Source organism: Petromyzon marinus, chromosome 30 (genome assembly GCF_048934315.1).
Source record: "Petromyzon marinus isolate PM22_M1 ecotype Great Lakes invasive population chromosome 30, UKy_Petmar_22M1.pri1.0, whole genome shotgun sequence".
Classification (NCBI taxonomy): Eukaryota; Metazoa; Chordata; class Hyperoartia; order Petromyzontiformes; family Petromyzontidae; genus Petromyzon; species Petromyzon marinus.
In genome coordinates, this window is record NC_133696.1 from 7251709 (window position 1) to 7278920 (window position 27212).

The 27212-nt window shown below is 49.1% G+C and overlaps 1 protein-coding gene across 1 annotated transcript; it reads left to right on the top strand.

The window, feature by feature from the left end:
• The first annotated feature begins 588 nt into the window (after window positions 1-588).
• CAV1 (caveolin 1) lies at window positions 589-22002 on the top strand. The gene is made up of 3 exons (XM_032963373.2): window positions 589-748; window positions 3488-3694; window positions 20171-22002. Exons 1-3 carry the CDS (start codon window positions 704-706, stop codon window positions 20510-20512), a joined length of 594 nt encoding a protein of 197 aa, XP_032819264.1. The 5' UTR covers window positions 589-703; the 3' UTR covers window positions 20513-22002.
• The last annotated feature ends 5210 nt before the right edge of the window (window positions 22003-27212 follow it).

Sequence of the window (27212 nt, forward strand, 5' to 3'; positions counted from 1 at the left end):
TAAAACTAATCTTTTTGTAATTATACCCGGTAAGGCCCACTGAGCTGTATAACGATTTTTTTCTAAATCGACCAGGCCACAAATGATAGCTGAACGAAGTGGCTTATGGTGTGGAAATTTATCGCAGCGAAATACTCGAAAGGCATATTTCTAAATGTGGAGAGAAAAAACGGGAGGACCCGGAGAAAAATCCACGCGACAATGATGAGAACACGCAAACTCCAAACGTGCAGGCAAAATTAGTCCATCAGCCTCTACAATATTGGCTTTCCAGACCGATACGAATATCAATCGGTAATTCGTTTCTGCAAGCAAACGTTGGACCGGTTTCGAACATCTTTGTTCTCATCAGCAGAATCGACCTTGTTCCACAACCGCTGCTGGATTGCCAGATACATAATAATGCCAGCATGGTTGACCGGTATAGAAAGCCATCCCATTTGTATCTGCATCAGACGGAAAGTTGGCACCCACGCGCACAGCTTCAATCCACGCTCAGACACCGCTCCCTTACTCCTCCTTGTAGCCTCTGACCCTTTTGGGCAGGAGAACGGGGAGGATGAGGGTTGGTGGGGGGAGGTGAAACGTGCGGTTCGCTGGAAGCCCGGCACAATTTTTAGACCTCGTCGCAGAGGGCGCTTCCCCTTGGCTCATTCATCCCGCGGTCAGCTCACCCTCTGCTCATCGCCGGCCAACCATCGTCATGTCCAAGGAGAGGGCATCGGAAGACGATGTGTTCGACACAGAGGTGTGACCGCGTTGGTGTTCATCGCCGTAACGGCTGTGTTTAACGTAGCGACAGGTTGCGTGTGAGAACGCGTGTTGCAAGCGCAGGAACAAAAGTGTGTCCAGCCATTCTTGGATGAGGGCCTTCGACGTGGCGTGCGGGCCATCGTGAGTTTGGGTTGGTGATGATTAGCACGGTACTCGCATTCTCGATCTCTGTGTTTGTTTGTGTTACATGTACTCCAAGAAATCACGCTTGCCACCTAATGTGGCAGCATTGCTGAGCTGTGCATTTTTATTTCGAGCAGCGGAACATTTCACATTCCTACGGCGGAGCAACGTGTTTAAAGGATGGTCACTACTTAATTCTACAAAAGCGATGACAGAATAAATAAGAATCATTAAAGGCTAAAAGTACATTTTGCGCAGTTCATTTATATACATGTAGATGCTTGGAGTATCATGGAAGGTCAGGGTAAGCAACTTGGAGGTTGGGGAATAGCACGTGGAAAGAAAGTGCTGTTGATGTAATCAGGAAGAGGGAAATGTTGTGATGGGTGGGACGAGTGGTGTGCAGGATGGTGGAGGAGGGCAGGTCTGTGAGACAGCCATGGGGAGTGGCACCCAGAGATGAGCAGCCCAAGGGGAGGAGAATACCAAGACCCCGATGGTGGGAGACTGTCTGGGAAGACGTTGAAGGTTTTTTATCTGTACAACAACGACTGGATCTAGCGCATTTAAAGCAGCGTTGAAGTCCGGTGACAATCGCGGCATTGGCCATTAACACGTCTTATCGACTGTGATATCGCGAGTTGATGAAATCGGACAGCCTGCGGCCAAATCCACTCGGAATGCGTCCGACCTCGTCAGATGTCGGAAGCTAAGCAGGTCGTAGCCTGGGTAGCGCTTGGATGCGTGATCCCCCCCCCCACTTCCACAATGCATAACAGGTGCTATAGGCTGCTAATGCGCTACTACGTTGCCAGCAGAGGGCAGCGCAGCCAAGATAGAATTGAACTATTCTCCAATATCTATGGCCCTCACCGCCTTCATCAACCAGCAGTGACTAGAGTGGTGAAGTATGGTTAAGTAACACCCCCCGCCCCTCCCCAATGAACCTGCACGGCGTTGGAAGAAAGTCCTCATGAAGCAGTGGATAGATACAATGAGCTTGTACGTGTGCATGGACAAAGAAGGGTGGAGCGACAATTATTCGAGCACAGCGTTGAACGTTCGACTCCACGTGAACGATCGGAGTTGTGAACGCTTAGAACAAAATAAGCATCGTTACATCAGTCGTAAATATTTCACAGCGTTAGAGGCGGTTGGTTGGTTGGTCAAGACGCACATTTGACGGTCAGATATGCGACGTTATACTCTACATACAGATACGCGTTCATACGTAAGCATGTGTGTTTGTGTACATGTCTTTGACAGAGACGCATACACGCACGCTGAAGGCAACTAAGTTTGGCCGCACACACGCAGACAAAGATCCCCCGTGTAGCCTTAACAGACTGTAGGGGCAAGTGCTGTTAGCGAGCACCTATGAAGGCCGGAACGGTACACGAGGGGGTGGGTGGCCAGCACCACGCCCGACCGCCTTTGTCTCCCTAGTGGCAATGTTTACACACCGCACCAGGTACTCATTTGAGGCTGAGTCGACCTAGGGGAGGCCCTGGACCGGTTCAGATAATCGTCACTGGTGTTGGCCGTGAGCGGGAATCGAACCCGGGTCGCCAGGTTCATAGCGCAGCGCGCTAACCGCTACACTACCGCACACACACTCGTACACACACAGAGCCGGAGCCTCAGGGACGCGTACAGTTGCGTGCCGGATGACATGAGACTAAGTTTGGCCCAAGAAGCAAAGCCAAGGGGAGGGTGGGGGTGGTGGTGGTGGTCGAGGCGACGCGGCGTGCGTGCGCGCGTCTGTTTGGGGAGCGGTGGCGCAGTAGTTAGCGCACTCTCCTTCGTCAATGCGCACCACAGAGGCACGGACGACACACCGAAGAATCCCTCTGCAGAAGTGGATTGCTTGTGTTCTGTAGGAAGAGACACAGGGAGAGCGAAACTCGCTCTCTCTCCTGCTTTTGTCTCGCTCACTCGATCTTCAACTCTGCGTACGGTGCGACAGAAGTTCAACATACATACCTCTCTCTCTCGCTCTCATCGCTCCTCACGCTACGCTCCCATAACCTCCGTGCAGTTATCTCTGTATAGTGCTCGCCTGCGCTCGCCAATTCTCTCGCTCTCGTTCGTTCGCTCCCACATTGCTTTCCCCATCTCCCTCTCTCTCACTCACTCCGCCCTGCCTCTCCCTTTTTCCCTCGCACACTCCGTCTCTCTCTCTCTCGCTCTCACCGTCTCGTTCACTCGCACGACCGATTAGCATGGTTGGCTACGCACGGTGCGAAATAAGTTCAGCATCCATACATACACCCCCATCGATTTTCCAATTTCTCTCCGTCTCTGCATCTCGCTCACTCTCTCCTGCGCTCCCTCCCTCTCTATCAACGCCGTTCAATCCCTCTCTCTCTCTCTCACTCTCTCCCCTGCTTTCCCTCCCTCCCTCCCTCTCATCCCTCCCTCCCACTCTCTCTTGTCGTTCACTCACTCCCCATTTCCCCCCACCCGTCCCCTCCCCACACACGCACACCTCTCTCCCTCTCTCTCCCTCTCCGCGACTCGCTTCAACCCACCTAAACTCCTCTCACTCGCTCACTCCGTTGCTCGCCCCGTAAACTCCCGGCGTGCGCAGATCCTTATCGACTCGGCGGCGAGGATCAAAGATCGTAGGCGGAGCGCCGAGGACGACTTCTACAACAGCAAGCTCCGAGCCGACTCGCCCATGGAGCCCCTGACCCGGGAGGACGAGATGGTGAAGAAGGGACCGCCAGACTTTCGTACCAAGGAGATCGACCTGGTCGACCGAGACCCCAAGCACATCAACGACGACGTGGTCAAGGTGAGGGCTCGAGGATGAGAGAGGTGGGGATGAGGGTGGGGGGGGGTCTATATGGCAGGTTAGAGGTATGGGCAGGATGTGAACTTGACCTTTACAGGGGGTGCAGCGCTGGATTAACAGCACGGGTTGGTTTTGTTTTTTTCGGGAGGGGGAAGGGACTGTCAGATGTTTACCTCCCCCCCCCCTCCCCACAAAACAAAATACTTAGTGGTTAAATCATTCAATTGCTTGAAATATATATAGTTAGCACACAGCACCCATCTCGCCTTGATTGGTCCCGACGAGCAACTCGTGTAGCTCGTGGCCGCACCGCGGGAAGGGGAGCAGAATCAGGAATGCAATGCGTGGGGGGGGGGGAAGAGAGAAGAGAAGGAATGGGACATAGAGGAAGAGGATGGGAAAGGAACGTAGAAAGGGGAGCAGAGGGTTTGGAGAGATGAGGAGAGGGAGGCTGCATCAGGGCCTCGACCCTGCTGCTGTTGCTGCATGGAGGAGGAGCGGTGTCTGTTTTCACAGCGGGCGGCGGGGAGAGCGGATGGGTTCAGAGTGGGGGTGCACGCGGAAGCCACGTGATGTACGAGAGGCTTGAGCTGATTTAGATGTATATGTAGGATTATAGCAATGCAGGATACAATAACACAGTATGGAATCGCTATGGATATGCGTACGCTAGTGGTAGTGCCTTGTGCCGATAATCCCTCCTCCTCTAAGCCGGCTTAGCGAGCAGCGTTCCAAAAAATATCGAGTGACAACTTAAGCCCTGTGTATACAGCATGATAATGTCATGACGCACAGTGCTGTGACGGAGCTGTGGGATATCCTGTGGGTTAATTTGGCAATTAAAGCCATAGCTTCGCTGTATATTACCATCAGTTGCGTGCCGTAATTAAACGAGTTTTCCTGTCCGTTTTACTTTTTTCAATCGTATTCGGCTTCTTTATAGTTCGTGCATCACGTTTTAAACACTGGACGTGAAATAAGTCACGCTAAATAAGAACAATGTAACATTTCGATTTAAAGCTTTCGTGACTGCAGGGATTTATCGTCTTGGTTCTTTCGGTAAAGTCACGTAGAATGGAAATACAATAATAAAAATAAAACATAATAATACACATAATAATATATAATAATATTTAATAATATTTTAATAATATTTGTCACGTAAACAAAATAATATTTTATTATAATAAACAATACAATATTATGTTTCATTTTATAATTTGTTTTATTTTATTATTTTATTTCCATTCTACGTGGTGACTTTACCGAAAGAACCAAGAAGAGCAATGTAAAAGTATAAATGACTAACCTGTAAGAGCACGGAGAATTCTCCCCCCCCCCCCAGCCCACCCCTCGGCACCTCTCCCCCCTTCTGCAAAAAAAACATCTCGGCAGGACCCTCCTGAACAATAGCAGTGGAGTGTTGAGGATCATCGGGCATGGGTGGTGGTTAAACCAATCAAGAGATAGAACTTCATATAATACTGTACATAGAGGGGCCAGTGCAGGAAGAAGTGGAGGGAACTCGTGTCCCATGGGGAATTAAGAGGAATAACGAAGGAACCGACTACATAAAGGGACCCCTTCAAACTAAAACAGGCATCGACCCCCCCCCCCCGCCTGCAACCCCCACCAACCTCAACGAATGCTGCCCTGCCGATGCGTACTGCAGAATGCTGCAGGTGCCCACCAAGAGTTGGGGCGTTCGCCGCGTCTCGCACGGCAGAACGTTCCAACCTACGGTGTGCAACCGATTTTGAAAAGTGTCCGCTTCCGGTGCACCGCTCCCTTCGCTCTGCTCGCGGCCAGGCTCAGCTTTGTCCACCTTTGCTTTGCCACCCGTCCCAACTGACCGGCCTTCGATCATTATAATTGCCCCCAGGCGATGTATACCCATGGATGTGCTCGCAAGTTGCGTCGGTTAGTGCCGCACGGCGAACCCCGGCGACTCGAGCTCAATTCCCGCTCTCACGGCCACCAAGGCCAGTGGCAATTGCCTCTAAAACGAGTCCTGGGCCTCCCCTAGGTTGACTCGGCCTCAAATGAGTCGCTGTTACGCACGGTGTGCAAATATCAGCAGGTTAGAATAACTAATGGATTTTAGTTGCGTTATATTTTTTGAGAAAAAAAAATGATGACTGACAGAATGCACTTCTTTTTGAAAATGTGCATTGACGAAAGTTGCGTTATAATTTTGTCAGGAAAAAATTATGACCGTGAGAAGGCACTAAATGTGCATTGACGAAAGGCCATGTCCCGAAACGTCGCCTATTTGATATTGCTTTTCCTTTGAAGGGTCAGCGTGTTGTTGACGGATATGCTGAGCTTGTTTGTTATTTGAATGATAATGTGCTACATTGTGCGTGGTAATTTTGATCTGGTCTCCATATTTTAGGGTTAAATCGAAGGGATTTTCGGTTTATTGTCTTTCTTTAAATAAAAAAAGTACTGCAATCGATCAGTGACCAGTGACCAGTGCACTGACACTGTGAACCCGTCAAACCTGAGTTCAATTCCAAACGATGGCTAATATTAGTGGTGAGTGATCTTTGAACCAGTTCTGTATCCACACCTCGCCAGCCCGCACTAACCAGGGTAATTAAGTATGGTCAACCAATGACCGACATAGTGTGGAGGAGGCCTTCATCCAGCAGTGAAGTTGATTGACAAAGGCCTGTTAAAAAGTATGAATATTTTTCTCAACGTCTCTATGCTGTCCCTGCGTATTTCCAAACATTATTGATTGCCTTTTAATTCACATTATTAATAGGCACACAGTATTAGCCTATTTTAAATTACACCTGAGTTGTATATTTAGTTAAGAGACTAGATATTCTGTTTTATATTTAGTTACCTATATTAGGGGCTACTCAACCAATCATCACTGTTTTAGGGTAGCTAAAATCAACACCGGCCAGTGAGACCTCAACCACTTTATGCTAGCATTTTCAATACTGGTCATGTTGATGATCGACTGGGCACTACCATAGGAATGTGGATTTTCCACAACGGGCCTTTAGGGCTAACGCTAGGAATGAGAGCGACCCAATTCATAATCTTTATTTACACTGGAGGAATCCGATGAGCTATGAAGCTCTTTTTCACAGATGTCCAGTCGGGGTCGGGTCAGAAAGTTACAACAACAAACAGTACGAAAACACGATCGGAGAGGGAAGTATAGGAAAGGTATGCAAATCACTAAGAACAACCAAAAAAAATATCGGTATATGCCTTAGATTCCATGAAGCTAGGTGGGGTTGGTGGATCATATGAAGATGGAGCCCATGTTAAACACCCCGAGACAAGCAGTGCACTGAAGTAGACACAGAAGATGGCACAGCAAGTAGGTTGCTGACAGGCTGTCTGTGCAGAAGATTTCAGAATGTCATCTCCTTGTCCACGTGACTCTTCTCTGGGCACTCCGGTTTCCTCCGGTGAGCAAGAGGAAAAACATACCTGTACATTTTTTTTAAACATACATGTACATAAAAAAAATGCCTAAATGCTTGCCATTTACTCCTTCGGAAGTCTGTGAAATTGTCATTATCTGGGGATCACGATGTGACTCAATTTGACTAAATGTAACATTCGCACATCATCATCATCATGATCATCATCAACCATGATCTATCCACTGCTGGCCGAAGGGCTCACCAAGCTTCCGCTATCTACCTAGCAGCTCCTACACACACGAGATGCAACAATCCACCTGCCAGCTCCTAGACACACGAGATGATTTCACCGCTCCATCTCCACGGTGGAAGTGCTCTCATGTGCATTCCCTCCTTTGACTTCCGCTCTGTCATTAGTCTCAACCTCCGGCCCCAACCTCCCTTTGGCACAACATTTAAATACCTTGAATAAAATTGTACATAATCATCATCATCAAGAACATCATCATCATCATCACGAGGCACGAACCGCTCAGGGCATAGTTGTCTCCACGTGTTATTTATGTAGTTTATTGTTAAAAATTCGGTCACAGTCCCTATGAGCATTCTTACATTACATTTACGGCTTTATTTTGGTGATTTCGAAAAGTTTTTTGGTTTGGCCATGTTTTTGTTTATTGTAGTACGGAGTTAGACCGATGGCCTTAATCTTAGTTGTCTTGTGGTTGTTGTTGTTGTTGTTTGACTTGCATCCCACTGGGATTTTTGCACACAGCGTTGGTGTACGGTGCTATTTCAGGAATATTTTGATGTTTTTTTTTTCCTGGATTTTTCTGTTTGCACAGTCACAGTCACTTCAAGATATTTTCTTGTTCATGTTTTTTGTTTGTTGCGGTTGCACCCGATTCAAGAGCCGAATGGCTCACAGGGCTATACCAAATAAATGAAACTATGGAACTAGAGACCACCTAGAGGTCCCTACCATGCGCTCGTTGCCACGCTGGGTGCAGGCCATAAGCCACAGTGGTGGTGGTGGTGGTGGTCATCAGCCAAGATGGTCCGTGGTTCATGCCAACCGTGGCCTACCCCGGAGTCGTCTCCAATCCCGTGGTGGGCCGTCGATAACCGCGCAATTTGAATGCTTGCACGGCGACAGTCTCGAATCGAGTTCAATCGACGAACCGATGCATCGTCAGATACCATCTGCTAAACATCTCACAGCAGCAGCTACGGCGGCAGCAGTAGCGGGGTCCTCGGTGCTTAATTTGTTTCGCGCATTTTACGGGCCGTCGATCCTCCCTGCAGTGTTAACCGGGGCGGCCGCCGGGCACCAACCTCGAGCGGTAAAGCCTCCGTGTCGAGCGGGGGCCGAACGCGCTCACTGCTGAACCCCCCCCGGTCTCATACCCCCACCGCCTCCCGCACGGCGCGTGTGTATCCAGCCATCATCGGCTCCAAAAGCTGAGTCTAAAATAGGAAAATATGTGGGGGGCGTAGGTGGGGGGGGGGCGCGCGGGGGGGGGGGGTGCGAGGGGGGTGTGGATTGGGGGCGCAGGGGGTGTGGGCGGGCGGGGTGAGATATACAGGCGCTCATACATGCGGCGGGATCGGGTTACAGGGTCCGGCCGCGTGCCACACGCGTCGACTGCCTGGCTGTGCCCCATGGAAGCCTTCACTGTCGAGGCAGCCTCGCCGCGAGTGGTCACCCCGCCGGCTCAGGGCGCCTGCGGCCCATTCCCTGCGTGGCTTGGCTCACGCTGCCGGGAGTCCCCCGGTTCGGATCGGTGGATTTGAAAAGGATATATATTTTATATATAATATATAATATATGCATTTGGGATGTGTTCCCAATTCCCAGTTTAATTCACGATATATGCATTTGGGGTATGTCCCCATTTCCCAGGTGAATTCACGATATCCTTAAAATCTGGCCTGGATATGCATATATTAAATATTTTTCATTTACAGTATTAAAAATGTAATATATTAAATTTGTATATATATACGTGCTCAGTATTAATTGAATCTCTGCCCATAAGCACGTGTGTTTTTTATTAGATATACTGTATATATGTCTAATATGTATGCATTAGGGATGTGTCCTCAATTGCCAGGTTGATTCGCGATATCCTGAAAACCTGGCCTGGATAATATCCGGAATTTAGGATGATCCGAATATTTGATTGGCTCACCTGGAATCGTGACATCAGAGGAAATTATGCCGTTGACATTGCGTCGCTGCTGCGCTTTTCCCGCCAAAAGTCTTGACACATTCCATCGGGTAATGTCATTTTTAGTAAATTGTTAAGTGATGCAAATTATCCGAAATAATATAACTTGTTTGTTTGTTTTTTTATCCGAAACACATCTTTCGTATGAATGAAATAGAGTTTTGTTTCTTAAACACAGTTGCTGAGCACAGGTTCCAAAAGGCCCACAACGTCAAACAGTCAGCAACAAACAGCACTATCGAAGCTCTGACAGACACGAGTGCAACGCGTGATTCTTGAATCGAGCAACGTTTGACGGATAGAGCAATTGAAGAATTAAATTAATGTGGGTGGCTCAGCTGCTTCATAATGGCCATGTTGGAGACCTGAACCGGCAACTTCTGAGGCCCTAGGTTTGACTCCAGGTATAAGCAGGTGGTGCTTAAACGGGTTTCCCGGTGACTGCGTGAACAACAACAACAACAACAAATAATCATATTAAATGTAGTTTTCACTTAATACAGCATAATTACTGCAAACCCTGAAAGGTCCAAAACAAATAGGTCCGTGAGACTATTCTCCCCGTGAGCACTTGAGAAGAAAGCGATCGCTCTCCAGCGTTGCTTTGGGGCGGCTTAATCGAAGTGGCCTTTAAGATGTGTACGTCGAAGTCGGGAGCGCGCCAGCGGTGTGCTATAGGCTCGGGACCGCTGGCGACGGCGCCGCGTGTTTTGTTTTTGTAGAGGCAGTAACCACGGATCGGTTTCCACACGGACCACGACTTATTTTTTCTTGAGCGGTCCTCGTCCTCCGCGCCCTGTATAAGTATGGGCAGCATCGGGAGAGCTTCCTGCCAGCCACGCAAAACCCTAAAATACAACTGCGTAAAAATGGGTGGTGGGGGGGTAGGCACAGACGTGCCCCCCCCCCCGGACCCCCCCGCCCCCCCCCGATTCTTACGGTCCAGCCGCGTGGCTCGGCGACAGAGCGAGCGGCTCGCCATCGGTAGGGTGGAGGTTCGATTCCCTCCGCTGGGTCGGAGCTGTGAAAATGAGACGAGGTGATGTGAGCACCTCCTTCGATGCTCGGTTTGACCTTTGACCCGATGGTGTTGCCGTCTGTTGAGGTTCGCGGGTCGGCTCCGCTACGAAACGAAACCCTCGAAGCCACCGGTGCAGCATCAGTTACACCACTAACAATCGTGCATACAGCGCCTTGTCCATCCACTGCTAGGTGAATTGAGTGGGTAGGTGAGCAGGTGAGTGAGAAGGTGAACGAGTGGCTAGATGAGTAGGTGATTGAGTGGATAGGTGAGTGACTGGGTAGGTGAGTGGGTCGGTGATTTACTGGGTAGGTCAGCAGGTAGGTAAGTGAAGTGGGTGAGTAGGTAAACTGAAGCCACTGCCAGTTTACAGAGAATCCCTCAATATTTACCGGTTGCTCAACGGAGTTGAATAACGTGTGACAGTCGCTCCTTATCCTTCATCCGCACCTCCGATCTCCTTCCCCGCCACCGTCGATTAGCACGGCTGGCTACGTACGGTATGAAACAAAAAATCAGCATTCATACACAGAGACATAGCATAGAGGCAAAGGTTAAACAGAGTTGAGTGATATTCTTGGTTCTTTCGGTGAAGTCACGTAGAAGGGAAACAATAAAATAATACAAATATAAAACAATACAATTCTCACGACGATTCGACTGCAACACAAGCAATCATCATCAGGTGTGAAAACCACAGCAAGAAAATTTGAAAAAAAATATTATTAATTTATTGTTTCCCTTCTACGTGACTTTACCGAAAGAACCAAGAACATGAATCCCTGCAGTCACGAAAGCTTTAAATCAAGAGTTGAGTGAGTTTCTCAGCTGGTGGCTTTTACACTTGGAGTAACAAATTGGGAGGAGGGAGTGGTCCCGAAAAACTGAAATTTCGCTTTACCAGTTGCATACTGACTGGCCATCCTAATCACCACCACGCTGGCTACTAAGCTGTCCAGGGCGAAGCTCCGTCGAAATCCGCTGGGTTGGGCGGTGGCCAGTAGATGGCAGTACAGCAAGTAGGTTTGTGATCCTGTCCGCGCTCATCCTCACGTCTTATCCCCCTCTTATCTGTGAGCTTTTCTCTGGGTACGCCGGAGTCCTCCAATGAAGCGATACCCCTCGATGTAGCTTTGCCCTCTTGGGAAAATATATCATCTTGAGACTTGGTGAGGCTTTTATGGATAAATGCGAATTCAAGCCCGACGAAGCTTGGGAGAGCTGGATGGAACTCAAATAACTCACAAACAAACACCTTGAGAAAGGCCAAACGCAGAAGATCCCTGGGTTTGATCTTCCACGAAGCTCATGGTCCACCCTAAAGCGCATCCACTGCACAAACCATGACAGATGCAGATACCTGATGCACAAATAGAACATTAAAAACTCTCCAGGGTGCGACTGTGGGTCATCCAGAAGAGACCGTACCGCATATAACGACGCAATGCCCGATCCACAAACACGAAGGAGACATCACAGCGATACACTCTGCTGCTACTGACGCGGTTATCTGGCTTGACCATCTGAATGTGAAATTGTAGTCGTTGCTCTGCATCTACATGAGCCATACAAAATAAGACTTGGGCGAAGTAAGTTACATCATTATCATTTACCTCATTATCATTACCACCATAACACTTTTCATCGGCAGCAGCATCATCATTACCGTCATCATTAGGTCACCCTTGACATCAATATAATTTTCATCATTATATCTTTTTCATTGTAATCATCATCACAACTCTTATAAACTTTCCCAATTCATGAAAGGCATTTACGCGTTTCCACTGTGCTGCTTGTTGCTGGACGCTTGGAATTTTGGGCCTGTGGGTTTGTGCTGAGCAACTGTGATTGAATAACATCATCATCAATCCATGTGTCTCTTGGTCCTGCAAGAATAGGGTGCCGCAGTGGCGAGATGTTACTACCTCGCCTGGTATGCAGGAGGTCGTGGGTTCGATCCCGAACCTATAGCCTGTATATTTGGAGTTTGCATGTTCTCCCCGTGATCGCGTGGATTGTTCTCCGGGTCCTCCGGTTTATTCCTCCACATTTTAGAAACATGCTTTTAGAGCATCTGTCAGCTGTAAATGTCCACGCGATAAGCCACTTCGTTGAGCTATCATCTTGTGGCCCAGGTGGCTTCTGAAAAAGAGATATACAGCTCATTGGGCCTTACCTGATAAAAAATAAAATAGAAATATAATAGAATGTGTCGTGGGAATTGTACATACGGTCAGATTCTCTCGTCAGCTAAACAGTCGAAATCCAATCTCTGGCTGCACGTTGAAAGCATTTCTCTGTCATAGACCAGCGTTCAAGCGATCGTTGCCAACCCCAAAATATGCGCCCGCGCCGTTATTTAACAGCCAGTGTCACGGCAAACCGGTCCCTGGGGCCACGGCGTGAAGCCGTGAATAGAGGGAGTAGAATAGATTTCTGGCCACCTGTCATCGTGGCCTCCTGCGTTGAGATGGAACGCACCACGCTTCATCATCATCGTGATCATCATCATCGTCATCATCGTCGTCGATGTCATCATCGTCATCATCGTCATCATCGTTATCATCATCGTCGTCATCCTTATCATCATTGTCATCATCGTCATCATCATCGTCATCATCATCATCGTCAGCCTCATCATCATCGCCATCTTCATCATCGTCATCATCATCATCATCGTCGTTGTTGTCCTCGTCCACTCATCCATGATGTGTTCCACCACCACCATCACATTGCAGGTCACAACGCTTCTCTGGCTGCTTCTTCTCTCGCACTGCTTCCACTTTTGAATTCCCTCCTCGCGTCCTCGTCTCTATTTCCCAAGAGTTCTCACAATTTTAGAATAGTAATAATGTTGCTCAATTAAAGTACGCGTTAACTCTCGTCTATTACAAGTGTAACAGTGCTGTTCTTGGCTGGCTATTGACGTTTTGGGACTCAGGACCCTGTGCTCAATAACTTTCATACTTCATACTGTATATATATTAAAATCATCACCGTTAGCTGTCATCACGATCATCACCTTAATGATTGTGAACATCATCGTCATCATTAGTTTCATGATCATGGAGGGTTTTTTTTTATCATAGTTATTATCAACAATATCATCACGACCATTGTCAATCATCATCAAGAGCCATGATTTATCCACTGCTGGATGAAGGCCTCTCCAAGCCGTCACCGCCTCTCATGGCCATTCGATGCAATGATTCACCTGGCTCCTGCACACGAGCCGATTTCATCGCTCCATCTCCATGGTGGAGGTTCAATCGGGTCCATCCCTCCTTTGGCTGCCACTCAGTCACTAGTCTTGACCACTGGCCATCATCAGCGTAACAATGAAGCCGGTGTACGTAGAGTTTAATTAAAGCTATATCTTTGTTCCTTTGAGGATTCGACAGGAATTCAGTCCGTTGTTATTTTGTCCCGAAGCCAGCAGTGGAAATTCCACATTGCTACGGCGAGACACAATTCATCCTGGTCATACCCAACCCACCTACCCTGCCCCCCTACTGCGTCACCAGCTACAGCTGCGTGACCGAAGCGCTTTATTTAGCCCTGGCAAAGTTTACATAATGTTTAAATAATGGAAGAGGTGACAGGGTGGCTCAGGGGTCAGAGAGCCTGGGTTCGAATCCGGGTTTCAGCTACTGCCTGTGTGAAGTTAATCATAGCTCAGAGCCGGCTCAAGTTAATCATAGCTCAGAGCCGGCTCAAGTTAATCATAGCTCAGAGCCGGCTCGAGGTAGGCATGGCTTGGAGCGAGCTCAAGTTAGGCATGGCTCGGAGCCAGCTCGAGGTAGGCATGGCTTGGAGCCAGCTCGAGTTAGGCATGGCTTGGAGCCAGCTCAAGTTAGGCATGGCTTGGAGCCAGCTCGAGTTAGGCATGGCTTGGAGCCAGCTCGAGGTAGACATGGCTTGGAGCCAGCTCGAGTTAGGCATGGCTTGGAGCCAGCTCGAGTTAGGCTTGGCTTGGAGCCAGCTCGAGTTAGGCTTGGCTTGGAGCCAGCTCGAGTTAGGCATGGCTTGGAGCCAGCTCGAGTTAGGCTTGGCTTGGAGCCAGCTCGAGTTAGGCATGGCTTGGAGCCAGCTCGAGTTAGGCATGGCTTGGAGCCAGCTCGAGTTAGACATGGCTTGGAGCCAGCTCGAGTTAGGTATGGCTTGGAGCCAGCTCGAGGTAGGCATGGCTTGGAGCCAGCTCGAGTTAGACATGGCTTGGAGCCAGCTCGAGTTAGGCATGGCTTGGAGCCAGCTCGAGGTAGGCATGGCTCGGAGCCAGCTCGAGGTAGGCATGGCTTGGAGCCAGCTCGAGTTAGGCATGGCTTGGAGCCAGCTCAAGTTAGGCATGGCTTGGAGCCAGCTCGAGTTAGGCATGGCTTGGAGCCAGCTCGAGGTAGACATGGCTTGGAGCCAGCTCGAGTTAGGCATGGCTTGGAGCCAGCTCGAGTTAGGCTTGGCTTGGAGCCAGCTCGAGTTAGGCTTGGCTTGGAGCCAGCTCGAGTTAGGCATGGCTTGGAGCCAGCTCGAGTTAGGCTTGGCTTGGAGCCAGCTCGAGTTAGGCATGGCTTGGAGCCAGCTCGAGTTAGGCATGGCTTGGAGCCAGCTCGAGTTAGACATGGCTTGGAGCCAGCTCGAGTTAGGTATGGCTTGGAGCCAGCTCGAGGTAGGCATGGCTTGGAGCCAGCTCGAGTTAGACATGGCTTGGAGCCAGCTCGAGTTAGGCATGGCTTGGAGCCAGCTCGAGGTAGGCATGGCTCGGAGCCAGCTCGAGGTAGGCATGGCTTGGAGCCAGCTCGAGTTAGGCATGGCTTGGAGCCAGCTCAAGTTAGGCATGGCTTGGAGCCAGCTCGAGTTAGGCATGGCTTGGAGCCAGCTCGAGGTAGACATGGCTTGGAGCCAGCTCGAGTTAGGCATGGCTTGGAGCCAGCTCGAGTTAGGCTTGGCTTGGAGCCAGCTCGAGTTAGGCTTGGCTTGGAGCCAGCTCGAGTTAGGCATGGCTTGGAGCCAGCTCGAGTTAGGCTTGGCTTGGAGCCAGCTCGAGTTAGGCATGGCTTGGAGCCAGCTCGAGTTAGGCATGGCTTGGAGCCAGCTCGAGTTAGGCATGGCTTGGAGCCAGCTCGAGCTAGGTATGGCTTGGAGCCAGCTCGAGGTAGGCATGGCTTGGAGCCAGCTCGAGTTAGACATGGCTTGGAGCCAGCTCGAGTTAGGCATGGCTTGGAGCCAGCTCGAGTTAGACATGGCTTGGAGCCAGCTCGAGTTAGGCATGGCTCAGAGCCAGCTCGAGGTAGGCATGGCTTGGAGCCAGCTCAAGTTATACATGGCTTGGAGCCAGCTCAAGTTAGGTATGGCTTGGAGCCAGCTCAAGTTAGGCATGGCTTGGAGCCAGCTCGAGTTAGGCATGGCTTGGAGCCAGCTCGAGGTAGACATGGCTTGGAGCCAGCTCGAGTTAGACATGGCTTGGAGCCAGCTCGAGTTAGGCATGGCTTGGAGCCAGCTCGAGTTAGACATGGCTTGGAGCCAGCTCGAGTTAGGCATGGCTCAGAGCCAGCTCGAGGTAGGCATGGCTTGGAGCCAGCTCAAGTTATACATGGCTTGGAGCCAGCTCAAGTTAGGTATGGCTTGGAGCCAGCTCAAGTTAGGCATGGCTTGGAGCCAGCTCGAGTTAGGCATGGCTTGGAGCCAGCTCGAGGTAGACATGGCTTGGAGCCAGCTCGAGTTAGACATGGCTTGGAGCCAGCTCGAGTTAGGCATGGCTTGGAGCCAGCTCGAGTTAGACATGGCTTGGAGCCAGCTCGAGTTAGGCATGGCTCAGAGCCAGCTCGAGGTAGGCATGGCTTGGAGCCAGCTCAAGTTATACATGGCTTGGAGCCAGCTCAAGTTAGGTATGGCTTGGAGCCAGCTCAAGTTAGACATGGCTTGGAGCCAGCTCGAGGCAGGCATGGCTTGGAGCCAGCTCGAGGTAGGCTTGGCTTGGAGCCAGCTCAAGTTAGGTATGGCTTGGAGCCAAGTCACTTGAGCCACGACCAAGCCTCAGCCGAGCTGTAACTGAGGATAACGGGGGGGGGGGGGCGACGTGGGGGGCTTCACGTTGTAACAATGAGAGATGAGGGTGGTGAGGTGGGGGCGCGGGAGGGGGGGGTGGATTGAGTTTTACAACCGCGGGGTCCGGCAGGGCGAGGCTGCGGTCCGCGCGTGCGTGAGCGCCAAGCCCACGGCTAGCTGGGGGTCGTGGCACTGTGCATGCTCATCATCCACAGTCACAGGAATATGCGTTACCCTTTCTGGCAATAAAACAGGCGTTAAGAATGCTCAAACGCCAAATGGGCACCCTCTTGCGAGGCATTCACCACACGTACCCGTGGCAAAACGTGCGAATAAACGTGCTCTGATATAATATCTGCGTTGTATTTTAAAACTGATGCCTTGTAATCGTTATCTATTTCGTGCTTGATCGTCTAAACGCCTGTTATGGTAAAGCCTATTCTTATCCTATCATCGTTTTGATGCTGGCAAAAAAGGTCCCTTAGATATAACTCTTCAACCCGAGCTATTCATACTTTGATACTTGCATTGCGTTTGTACCGTTCGCCTTCGGCATTCTCTGTAGGCCAATCAGTTTCAAAGACAATGCATATATGATATCAGAGCATGTTTTGTCACAAGCATGTATGATTAATGCAGACGTGATCCCTTGCAACCAGTGTGTCTGTTTGATGTTTGAACAACTTAACACCTCCTGTTTAATTGCCAAAGAGGGTGAAGTCTATACTTATTGTTTTATCGTTTTGATACTGGAAAAAAGGTCCCATAGATATCCAGGCATCCATGCACTACAGCACCCATCATGTATACATATATGAAGCTGTGTACATATATACATAACTATACGTGTAACAATAGCAACAACAAAAACTCAACACGTTCATCAATAACGCATTGTAGCCTTAAAAGAGAAGAAAATATATTTGGCGACGTTTCAGACAATGTACCTTCTTCGTGGTTCATTTTTTTCATAAGTCACGTGCTATGGACAATGTTGTTTGTGCTCTGAAGGGTGATTGCCCGAAACGTCGACGATTATATATGTTCCCTTTGAAGGAAACGCGCAGCGTTGTTATTGACGAATGTGTTGGGTTGTTCGTTGTGCTTGTGCACCACGGCCAATGCAGCAGCATCATCACATTATTCATATATAGTGTGGTGGTGCTGAATACCATCATCATCCCTCCTGGGTTGATAAAATATCGTACCGCTTTGACGATGACAAAATCAGCCTCTAAACTGCGCCAGATCTCCTCGGGTTCCAGAAGCTTAGCAGGTGTCGAGCCTGGTTAGTGTTTGCATGGGAGACTGCCAAGGAATGGAAGATGTTGCATAGGCTTGGGCTGAGCGGTGGCCAGGTAATAGCAGCACAGCAATGGATTATTGCATGTATCTGTGCAGAGCTTAAAGAGTTGTCCGTGAACGTTGTGAAGGCTTGGACGGGGGTTGGCAGCGGTAATGCGCTACAGACCCGGTGATCCGTGCTCGATTCACACTCAGAGGCACCAAACAGCAGTGACGATTATCTGAACCGGTTCTGGGCCTCCCCTAGGTGAACTCAGCCTCAAATGAGTACCTAGTGCGGTGTGTAAACATCGCCACTGGGGAGGCAAAGGCGGTGGGGCGTGGTGCTTGCCGCGCCGCCCTCTCGTTTGCCGTGCTGGTCTTTATACGGTAAATCCCTCTCTTTATGCGGGGGTTACATTCTTGGAAACGCTCGCGAATGCCGAATTCGCGAATGCAGAAACCTTGCTCCAATGAGGAAACAAAGTGGCGTGGCGCTGGCCACCCACCTCCTCGTGTAATGTGTCCCGACCTTCATAGGTTGCTACTCGCTAACAGCACTTGCCCCAAAACTCTGCCCAGCCTATACGGGGGGATCTTTGTCTTTGTGGGTGGCAGCACGGGGTGCAGAAATAGGCGCAGGGTGTGGGAGGCAGTCTGCATTCTGGCACACGCGCGTATTCGCGCGTGTGCGCGCGCGTGCGTGCGAATCGGGTGTGGGTAGTCCCTCCTCTGCTCGCTTTCTATCATTAGACAAGATACTTTTTTTAAGAATGCTGTCCGTTCAAACCGCCCAGCCCTTAAACGGGCCCTCTTCGATTAGTTACATCGACCCAGCCACCTCCTCGCGTGATTTACCGCGGCAACGGTCAAGCGGTTCTCAACCGGGCGCCTGGATGGTGCGGTGGTAAAAAAAAGACTCGTGACTCAGAGTGAGAAAGTCCCGGGTTTGAGTCCCGACTCGGGCGCCTCCTTTCCCTGTAAGTTTTTGTATGTTTCTGGAGTGGGTGGGGGGGGTCCTCCGTGTTCTCTGGTTTCCATAAATGGTATGCAAATTACTCAATTGGGATCACGCACAGCAACCTTGCTCCCTACTGTGTACGTTTAGCAGGTCCCTCTTGAAAAAGAGGCATGAGACCCAGTGAGGCTTTTCTGAGTAAACAAGCGTAGTAGTAGTAGTAATAATAATTACTACAAACCACGCTTGCACCAGTGGCGTATCGTGGTTGGCATCGGCACTGGTGCAGCTGCACCGCCTGTCTGCTCGGCAGCTTCACCACCGGCTCCTCCTCTGTTCGCCTGTGGGCCCTATGTTAGCCTACGGGCTCTATTGGGCTTTAATGCGAGTTCATGGGTTCATGAAATCATATGCGTCTATACGTTACGTGAGTCGAGGGGCCTCCGTTTAAATCTGTCTATATGTGAGTCTATGAGCCTCCGTATAAATATGTGGGCGTATATGTTGGCCTATAGGCATCCGTGTAAATCTGTGGGTCTATGCATGAGTCTATGGGCCTCCGTGTAATTTTGAAGGTCTATATGTAAGTCTATGGGCCTCCGTGTATGTGGGTCTATATGCGAGTCTATTGGCCTCCGTGTAAATCTGTGGGTCTATCTGTGAGTCTATGGGACTTTGTGTAACTCTGTGGGTCTATATGTGAGTCTATGGGATTTGGGCGAAAATTTAGGTCTATATGTGAGTCTATGGGCCTCTGTGTATGTGGGTCTATATGCGAGTCTATGGGCCTCTATTGAAGTACGCAAGTCTTTGGGTCACAGTGGCGTAGCGTGGTTAGCACCGGGCCTGTTACAAGAGTTTCAATGCCCACCCCCACTCCTGTTCAACTTCTTAGTAGCACGGCCCCAGTGCAGTTACACCGGTAGCTACGACATTGGCTTGCAGCGTCAATCCTTGCCTCATTGGTCGTGTTTTATCAGCACAAGTGTTGTCATGTTTCTCCTTGCACCAAGGGTCTTTTTTCCCACCCCAAGTTTATTTTATTTGTGCTATTAGCGCCTCGTCAATGTGTCCGTACATTCATCTACTCGACACCCATTCATTCGTCTACCTGTCAATCTGATGGTCCATCTTGCTATTCACCTCTCTGTTCATTTGTCAACCCGTACGTTAATTGTCCTCTTTGTAAATGTTTCATTCATCTATTAAAAAAACTCTCTGTCCATCAATTCATTCATTTGTCCGATTGTCCACGTATCTATAAATCTGTCCGATTGTCCATTCATCGTTATATCTGCTCCTTCCTCTGTCTATCCCTCTATACACCCATCCGTTAAACTCTTCATCTGCTTCACCATCCATCCATTCATCCGTATGCATCATTTAACCCACCCAGTCGTCCACACATCCATTCGTCTGCCTGCTTGCACGTTTGTCCATCTGTCCATACGTGACGCACACCGATCTACCCACCCACGCGCGTATCCATCCACACCGACCCGGGCTCCTCCCGTCGTGTCCGCCCCGTCCGCTCCATCCGCATAGGTGGAGTTCGAGGACGTGATCGCCGAGCCCGAGGGCGCCTACAGCTTCGACGGCGTGTGGAAGACCAGCTTCACCACCTTCACCGTCACCAAGTACTGGTGCTACCGCCTGCTGTCGGGGCTGTGCGGCATCCCACTGGCGCTCATCTGGGGCTTCTACTTCGCGTGCCTCACCTTCTGCCACATCTGGGCCGTGGTGCCGTGCGTCAAGAGCTACCTGATCGAGATCCAGTGTGCGTCGCGCATCTACGCGCTCTGTGTGCACACCTTCTGCGACCCGCTCTTCGAGGCCATGGGAAAGGCGTTCGCCACCGTCAAAGTGGCGCTGCGCAAGGAAGTGTGACGGGCCCGTGGCGGCAGCGGCGGCGGTGGCGGCGGCGGTGGTGGCACGACGGGGGCCTCGGCCGCCGGTTTTCACGAAACGCCGAGAGGCTTAATTTCGTGTGGGGTTGCCACCCGTGCGTAAATTAGTATCCTCCTCCTCACTTCAATCTCCCCATGGTCCGTGCGACCGTCGGTATACATCATCTGTTCGTGCTCTTCCTTCATCCGATTCCACGATTCATATAATCATCAGCCATGATCTATCCCCTTCTGGATGAAGCCCCCCCACCCTTTCCCCCATCCGAGTCCTCGCCATCTCTCGCTATTCGTAACAACACGCGTGGCTCCTGCACATGAGCTCCCTTTAATCGCTCCGTCTCTCTCTCTCTCTCTCTGCGGTGGATGTCCTCTGGGATTCGTTCCGTTCCTCGGCCGCCACCCCCGTCAGTATTCTCGACTATCGGCCACCGTCACCTTCTAGCGACGTGCGCTGACAAAGCCACGCTCGCTTTTTCTGAGCGATTTCAGAGGCCCACGCCGCAGCGTAACCGTTAGAGCGCTGTGCGTACTATGAAGCCGGCGACCCGGGTTTGTTTGCCGGCCACTGGTAACATTGGTGGCGAGCGATGTATCTGACCCTGGTTCTGGCTACCTGCCAACTTCAGGAACCCACACTGACCCAGCGTGCTGAAGTATGGTCAACCAATCCTGATGACTGACACACCGTGGTTAGGCCTCCATCCAGCAGTCGATTAACAAAGGGCTGTAAATTATTACACAATTATTAATACATTTTTGCAAACATTTAGACGAAAATGTATACTTGCAAACATTAAGTCTGGCTCAACGTATATATTTTTTTGAAGAAATTCAAATTGATGCGTGATTACAAACTATGGGCCATCTCTGTTCATAAAATTAAAAACGATGGCCGAATTATAGCATATTTATACAGAACATATACAATTATGCGCTTGTAGGCAGAAGATCACGGAGTAAAAAATGGACCGCGATGATTTACTCATTAACTTATTGCATTGTCGTGTTGTTTTACTCTCTCAAACATTATCGCATCGATCGTGTAACCCTTTTGCGGTCTCTCACGAAATGTTTTAATTGACGTAAATCCTCCGAGGTTGTTTCTCTCTCTCTCTCTTCGTGTTGCAGCAGAGTTTATGAACCAAGTTCTCTTCTTTGTTGATGACAGTTCCCATTGGTGCTCTTGCCGGGGTCTTTAAACATGCCGACTGCTCGTCAGCTGATAGCGCTCCCCAGTAAACATGGAACGTTGGACCAACGTTGGGCCAGCGTTGGTTCCAACCACATGCGAACGTTGGCCCAACAGTGGTTCCAACCAGGTGCCACCGTTAGCGCAACGTTGGCATGTAGTTTGAACCATTGGACCAACATTGACCCAACGTTGGCCCGACGTTGGTATATTTGCTGGGTCCTCGCCGCAGACAGCATTTCAGCAGGGCTTTTACGAAATAAACTATCCGATTAAAAGTTTTACGAAACTCCGCGTGACTTTGTGGCCAGTGATGACCGGTGGATAGTTGTAGAAGTTCGAAATGCATACAAACTGTAAGGAAAAGAAAGTAGGCTTGGGCCAAATGCGCCGCTGATAAAGATAAGACGGCCGATGGTCAAGAATAAAAAAAACGGAGTTGCAGCCAAAGGAACGGAACACGTTCGATACGACATCGTCCGAGGAGATGGAGAAATTAAATCAGTTCGTGCGTGGGTGCTGGGTGGATGATTACATCGCAGGATTGTGAGAGGTGACGGCGGCCTTGGAGAGGCCAGAATTTATTCAGCGCAGTCAATTTCATAAGCTGGTGGCGGTATATAATGCATTCTCATATCACGTGATGAATACATTTATATTGGTACCTTTGCAGCCAGCTGTGCGATCGTCACCACCAATGCAGGCGGCAACATGTTCTGCCTGTGAAAAAGTTCGATGCCCGGATCTCGACCAATCTGGCCACTGCCCCTACCTCGTTCGCGACTTTGGACAGCAACTTCAGATGAGCTTGCAGACAAGACGTCACGTGACCACCCCGATGTTGCGTGTGCTCTGGAGATCGATCGTTCACCGTCGAGCACACGTTGCAACGAACTCAAGTGTCCCAACTCCGTTGCTCTATAGAACTCGACTGCTCCAGTAAACATGGGAACGCTGGGCACATCGATGGGACAACGGTTACAACCACACGCCAATGTTGCATGTTTACTCGGGCTGCACCGAATTGCCAGAGTTGCTCATTGTAAACACGTTGCAGGCAGCAATTGTAGGCAACAACTGCCCTAAAGCGCCGATACAACATGTGCCTATAACCTATAACGTAAAATGGATTTCGGGTTTTCGACACAGGATGGGCTGGCACCGACTCTTGCAAGACACTTTCCTGGCACCACCACCTCTCGGATGGGGGGTGTGGGGGTGTGGCAGGAGAGCTGTCATGTGGGGAGGGGCACCGTAATAGCGATTCACCGCTAACGAGAAGTGACCTTGGGGTGGGAGAGGGCGAAGGGACATCTGGTGGTGGCGGCAGGGCCAACCTCAGCGCCCCCTGGGGCCGGACCTGGTTGGATACGTCAGCTATCAACAAAATAGATTTTCTTACTTTACCAGGTAAGGCCTACTGAGCTATTCAGCTCTTTTTCAGAAGCGACCTGGCCACAAATGGTAGCTCAGCGAAGTGGCTTATCATCACGTGGAAATGTAAAGCAACCAAATAGTCTAAACGCGTGATGTTGATTCTAAAATGCGGAGGGAAAAAGTGGAGGACCCGGAGAAAAAAAACCATACGACCAAGGGTGAGAGAAACATGCAAACTTCAAATGAACCTCTCTAATGGTGCCATGGCAGCATACAGTGTAGTTTCCAATTTTTTTTATTCAAAATATTCGTCAAAACATTGTGGCCTTAAAAGGAAAAAAAAATATTATATAATAGGCAACTTTTCAGGTGACGTTCCTTCTTCGTAGCACGTAAATAGAGAGGACAGAGTGGATACTAAGAGTTATTGGGTCCTATATTGTAAAAAGTCAAGTCCAAACTACAGCCTCCAAAACACATTTTGCAGATAAATACGTTACGAACGAGTGACGTGATTCAGAGAGAGGAAATTGAGCTTCAAATCGCTAAAAAGTGCAATCTCCAAACCCTTGTGTGCTATAAAGAAGGGCCAATGCCCGAAACTTCCCCAATTTATTTTTTACTTTTAAGTCCAGTGTTTTGACAAACATGTTGAGTTTGTTTTTGTTATTTGTGCACAGCTGCCAATGCAGCAGCATCACCTAAATGTTTGTACGGAAAGCATTGTGCACGTTAGGCATGTAAGTCTGAGCACCTGGAATTCACAACGCAAGATCCGAACTGCAGCCTCCAATACACATTTTTCAGATGAACAAGTTACGACCCAGTGATGCGATTCAGAGAGGAAATTGATTGAGTTTAAAATCGCAAAAATTCCCGTATTGTTCACGGAACATTGTACGAAAGAATGCAAATTATACGGAAAATATAACGCAAAATGTATCAATATAGTTCAATCTAAAGTACACGCTATTAACAATAATTATAAACCCACCAAACATAGACGGAGATAACGCCACTCAAAATGTCCAACTTGCTGCACTGCCATCTCCTGGTCACATTGTAAGCCTGCAAGTTTGACAGTATCCAAATCAGTAAAAGGGGCCGTCCATAAATGACGTCACGCACCGGGGGGGGAGGTCAGACATTTGTGACGATGTATGACGAGCCGGGAAGGGGAGGGGTTTGAGAAATGTGACGTCACATTAAAATGAGCAACTTAAATAAATGTTAATTAAATAGAATAACAACACTCATTTTTATTAATTTCATTATTAACTATTTGATTATTTACATTTACTAAGGTCACCTTTTATTTATTCCATGAAGGGGCATTTTGCGTTTCCATGGGAGAATAGAGAAGCATACACTTTGAAGATTTATTTAATGATTGTTATTAAACATTTTGATTCTAATTATTCTACCAGGGCTTTTCATTCTGTGGAATGAATACGTGATTGTTATAATTGTACTCTCCATTTTTCTTCGTTCTACTGCAAAGTTTCAAGTATTTTTTATAGTTATAATAACTTTTAATATTTTATAATTATAAGAAATTTTAAAAATAATATTCTGACCATCTGCAGTTTTAGTTGAATATTTTCGAGTGAATTTTATGCTAAATTTCAGCTTTCCAACGCCTCCCTTTCTCCTACAACATCAGAGTGCAGAGCCACATTAAATACGCACTACAATGACAATAGTTTAAAGTGATTTGAAGCCTGTTTTCTTTTCAAAAAGGAAATGATTTTTTTTGGGGGGGGCGGGGTGGGCAGAGCCGTGTGACGAGGGGGGGAGGGGGGTCAAAAATCGGCCAAAATCGCATCACGTCATTTATGGACGGCCCCTAACGCGTTGGAGGCTTTCGCGATCACTACCACCACCCGACACAGCCAATTAGTAAGGTTTGTCACGTAAACAGAACGTGCCAATTCGTTACTAGTACAGCACACCGGTTGTGTGTTGGAGAGTAAACACACAACTCACAACATTTACTCGAATTGTAAATGTTGTGGGTTTATTCATATTTACGCGATCTAACCCCAAAAAAAACCTCTTTTCTGGAGTCTCCAAATCTATGCCATCCAGCAATCCCTTGCCTTCATTCCTAAACTATTTTATTTAACCAGTTAAGCTATACTGTATGTGCGAGCCGGCCTGGCCAACGCCTGATGATAGCTCATCGAAGTGGCTGATGTGACCACGCGTGGGAATCTATCGCAGCAGCAGCAGCAGACAAATCATCTAAACGCACGTTCATTCTAAATCTGTAGTGGAGGGGGGGCAAAAACCGGAAGACACCAAACCGAGGAGAAATAAGTAATATATTAAAAAAAAACTTTAAAAAAAAACACGCTTTAATGAAATGTACCCTCCAAGTAATGTCAGAACTCCACGACCCCAGGAAGTGGCCCCGAAGCTTGTCACAACGTAAGGGACCGTGGTGCTTTACAGCCAACGTCAGTTGACCGTAGACAAATAGACCCAAGCCGAAACATAACATATAAAAAAGTCATGTTTTAAAATATGAAAAAATAATGATATAATATAATATTGTCATCAGTATGACATAAGTATACGAAGTTCGCAGTCGATACCACATTGGGAAGTGGATACAAATTAAGTTACAAGATTTGATGCTACAACAACAACGACGACAACAACAACAACAGACAGAGTGAGTTAAATAAAAGCGTGTAATAATAACATCCACGCGACCACCACGAAGAGAGAGAGAGAGAACACGCGGACTACAAATATACAACAACAACAGGCATCGTCAGGGTACCGGGATCGAACCCACGCCCCTCCTGCGTGAACCAGGCGAGGGAGATTCCATCGACCGCACGCCACCGAAGCGCGATCTTCGTGAGCCCCGGGACCGCAGGGCGTGCGCCGGCCGCCGCTCGTGACGCGAATTTTTAGGCGATTGTAAAGGGAGCCAAAAAAGAAATGTTTGTTTGGGATTACTGTGCTCCGAAAAGGACGGTCGCTTTGCTCGTATGGGGCCGTCCATAAATGACGTCACTGATAAAAGATTGACAGCTATGGTCATTGATAATTGGAACACAAAAGGACACATTTGGCGATGATGAAATTATGATGATAGTGATGTGCCCGTGCTGGGCTATATTAGACCGGTCCTCCTGGGAAGCTACGTGGGCTGTGTGCGCCCGTCTCGCGGAGAATGCATGAATGACGCATTGCAAACCATAGGTGTCTATGAGAGTCCGTGGGTCTCGGTGTGAGTCTATGGGTCTGTGTGTGAGATTATGGGTTTGTGTATGAGTCAATGGAACTCTATGCGAGTCCATGGGTCTGTATGTTTCTGTGAATCTACAAGTCTCCGTGTGAATATATGAGTTGCTGCGTGAATCTACAGGTGTCTATGTGAGACCATGGTCGTTTAGGATTTCTGTGAAAAATATCTTTATAGTACATCGGATTCCTCCAGTATAAAACCTATTCTTATTCGAATAGACGAGTCTATGGGCCTCTGTGTGAATCTGGGTTTCTGTATTTGTCTATGGGCTTATTTGACAATCGATGGGTCTCTGCGTGAGTCTCTGGATCTCTGTGTGAGTCTTATGCGTGGAAGAAAAAAAGACCCCGCTGATGATGAAGCGGGCGTCATCGCCAGAGACTTGGAAAACCCGAGGCGGAATGTGTTGGCGTCCTCAACGTGGAAGCCGCAAGCCACCAACTGCTCAGCTCTGCACGCCACCGTGCGTCCGTTACGCCACGTGGCTCCGCTCCACTCCGGCTCATCTCGCCACGGGCTGAGGTCCACGCAGATGCCCTGGGGATCCTCCAGACCTGTCGTCGTCGTCGTCGTCATCCGTCTCGGCGAGGACGCCCCACAGGAGCACGGCGACTCCTGCAAGAGACGCGGCGACGATGCGCGAGACGGACGAACTTGCTGCAGGTTTCCCTCGCTCGATGCGCGTTTTTGACCCCCCCGCCTTCGTCACACGGCGTCACAAAAAGTCAGACCCCCCCCCCTCAAATATGACGTCACAAAGCTCTGCCCCCCCTCCCCACCAAATAAAACATGCTTCAAATCGCTTTAAACTATTGTCATTGTAGTGCGTATTTAATGTGGCGCTGCACTCTG

Bases quoted from the DNA above. Each gene is read 5' to 3' on its own strand.
- CAV1 (XM_032963373.2), top strand. From the start codon at position 704: ATGTCCAAGGAGAGGGCATCGGAAGACGATGTGTTCGACACAGAG. The intron at 749-3,487 runs GTGTGACCGCGT...CGGCGTGCGCAG, and splicing joins ACGATGTGTTCGACACAGAG to ATCCTTATCGACTCGGCGGC. The intron at 3,695-20,170 runs GTGAGGGCTCGA...CCATCCGCATAG, and splicing joins TCAACGACGACGTGGTCAAG to GTGGAGTTCGAGGACGTGAT.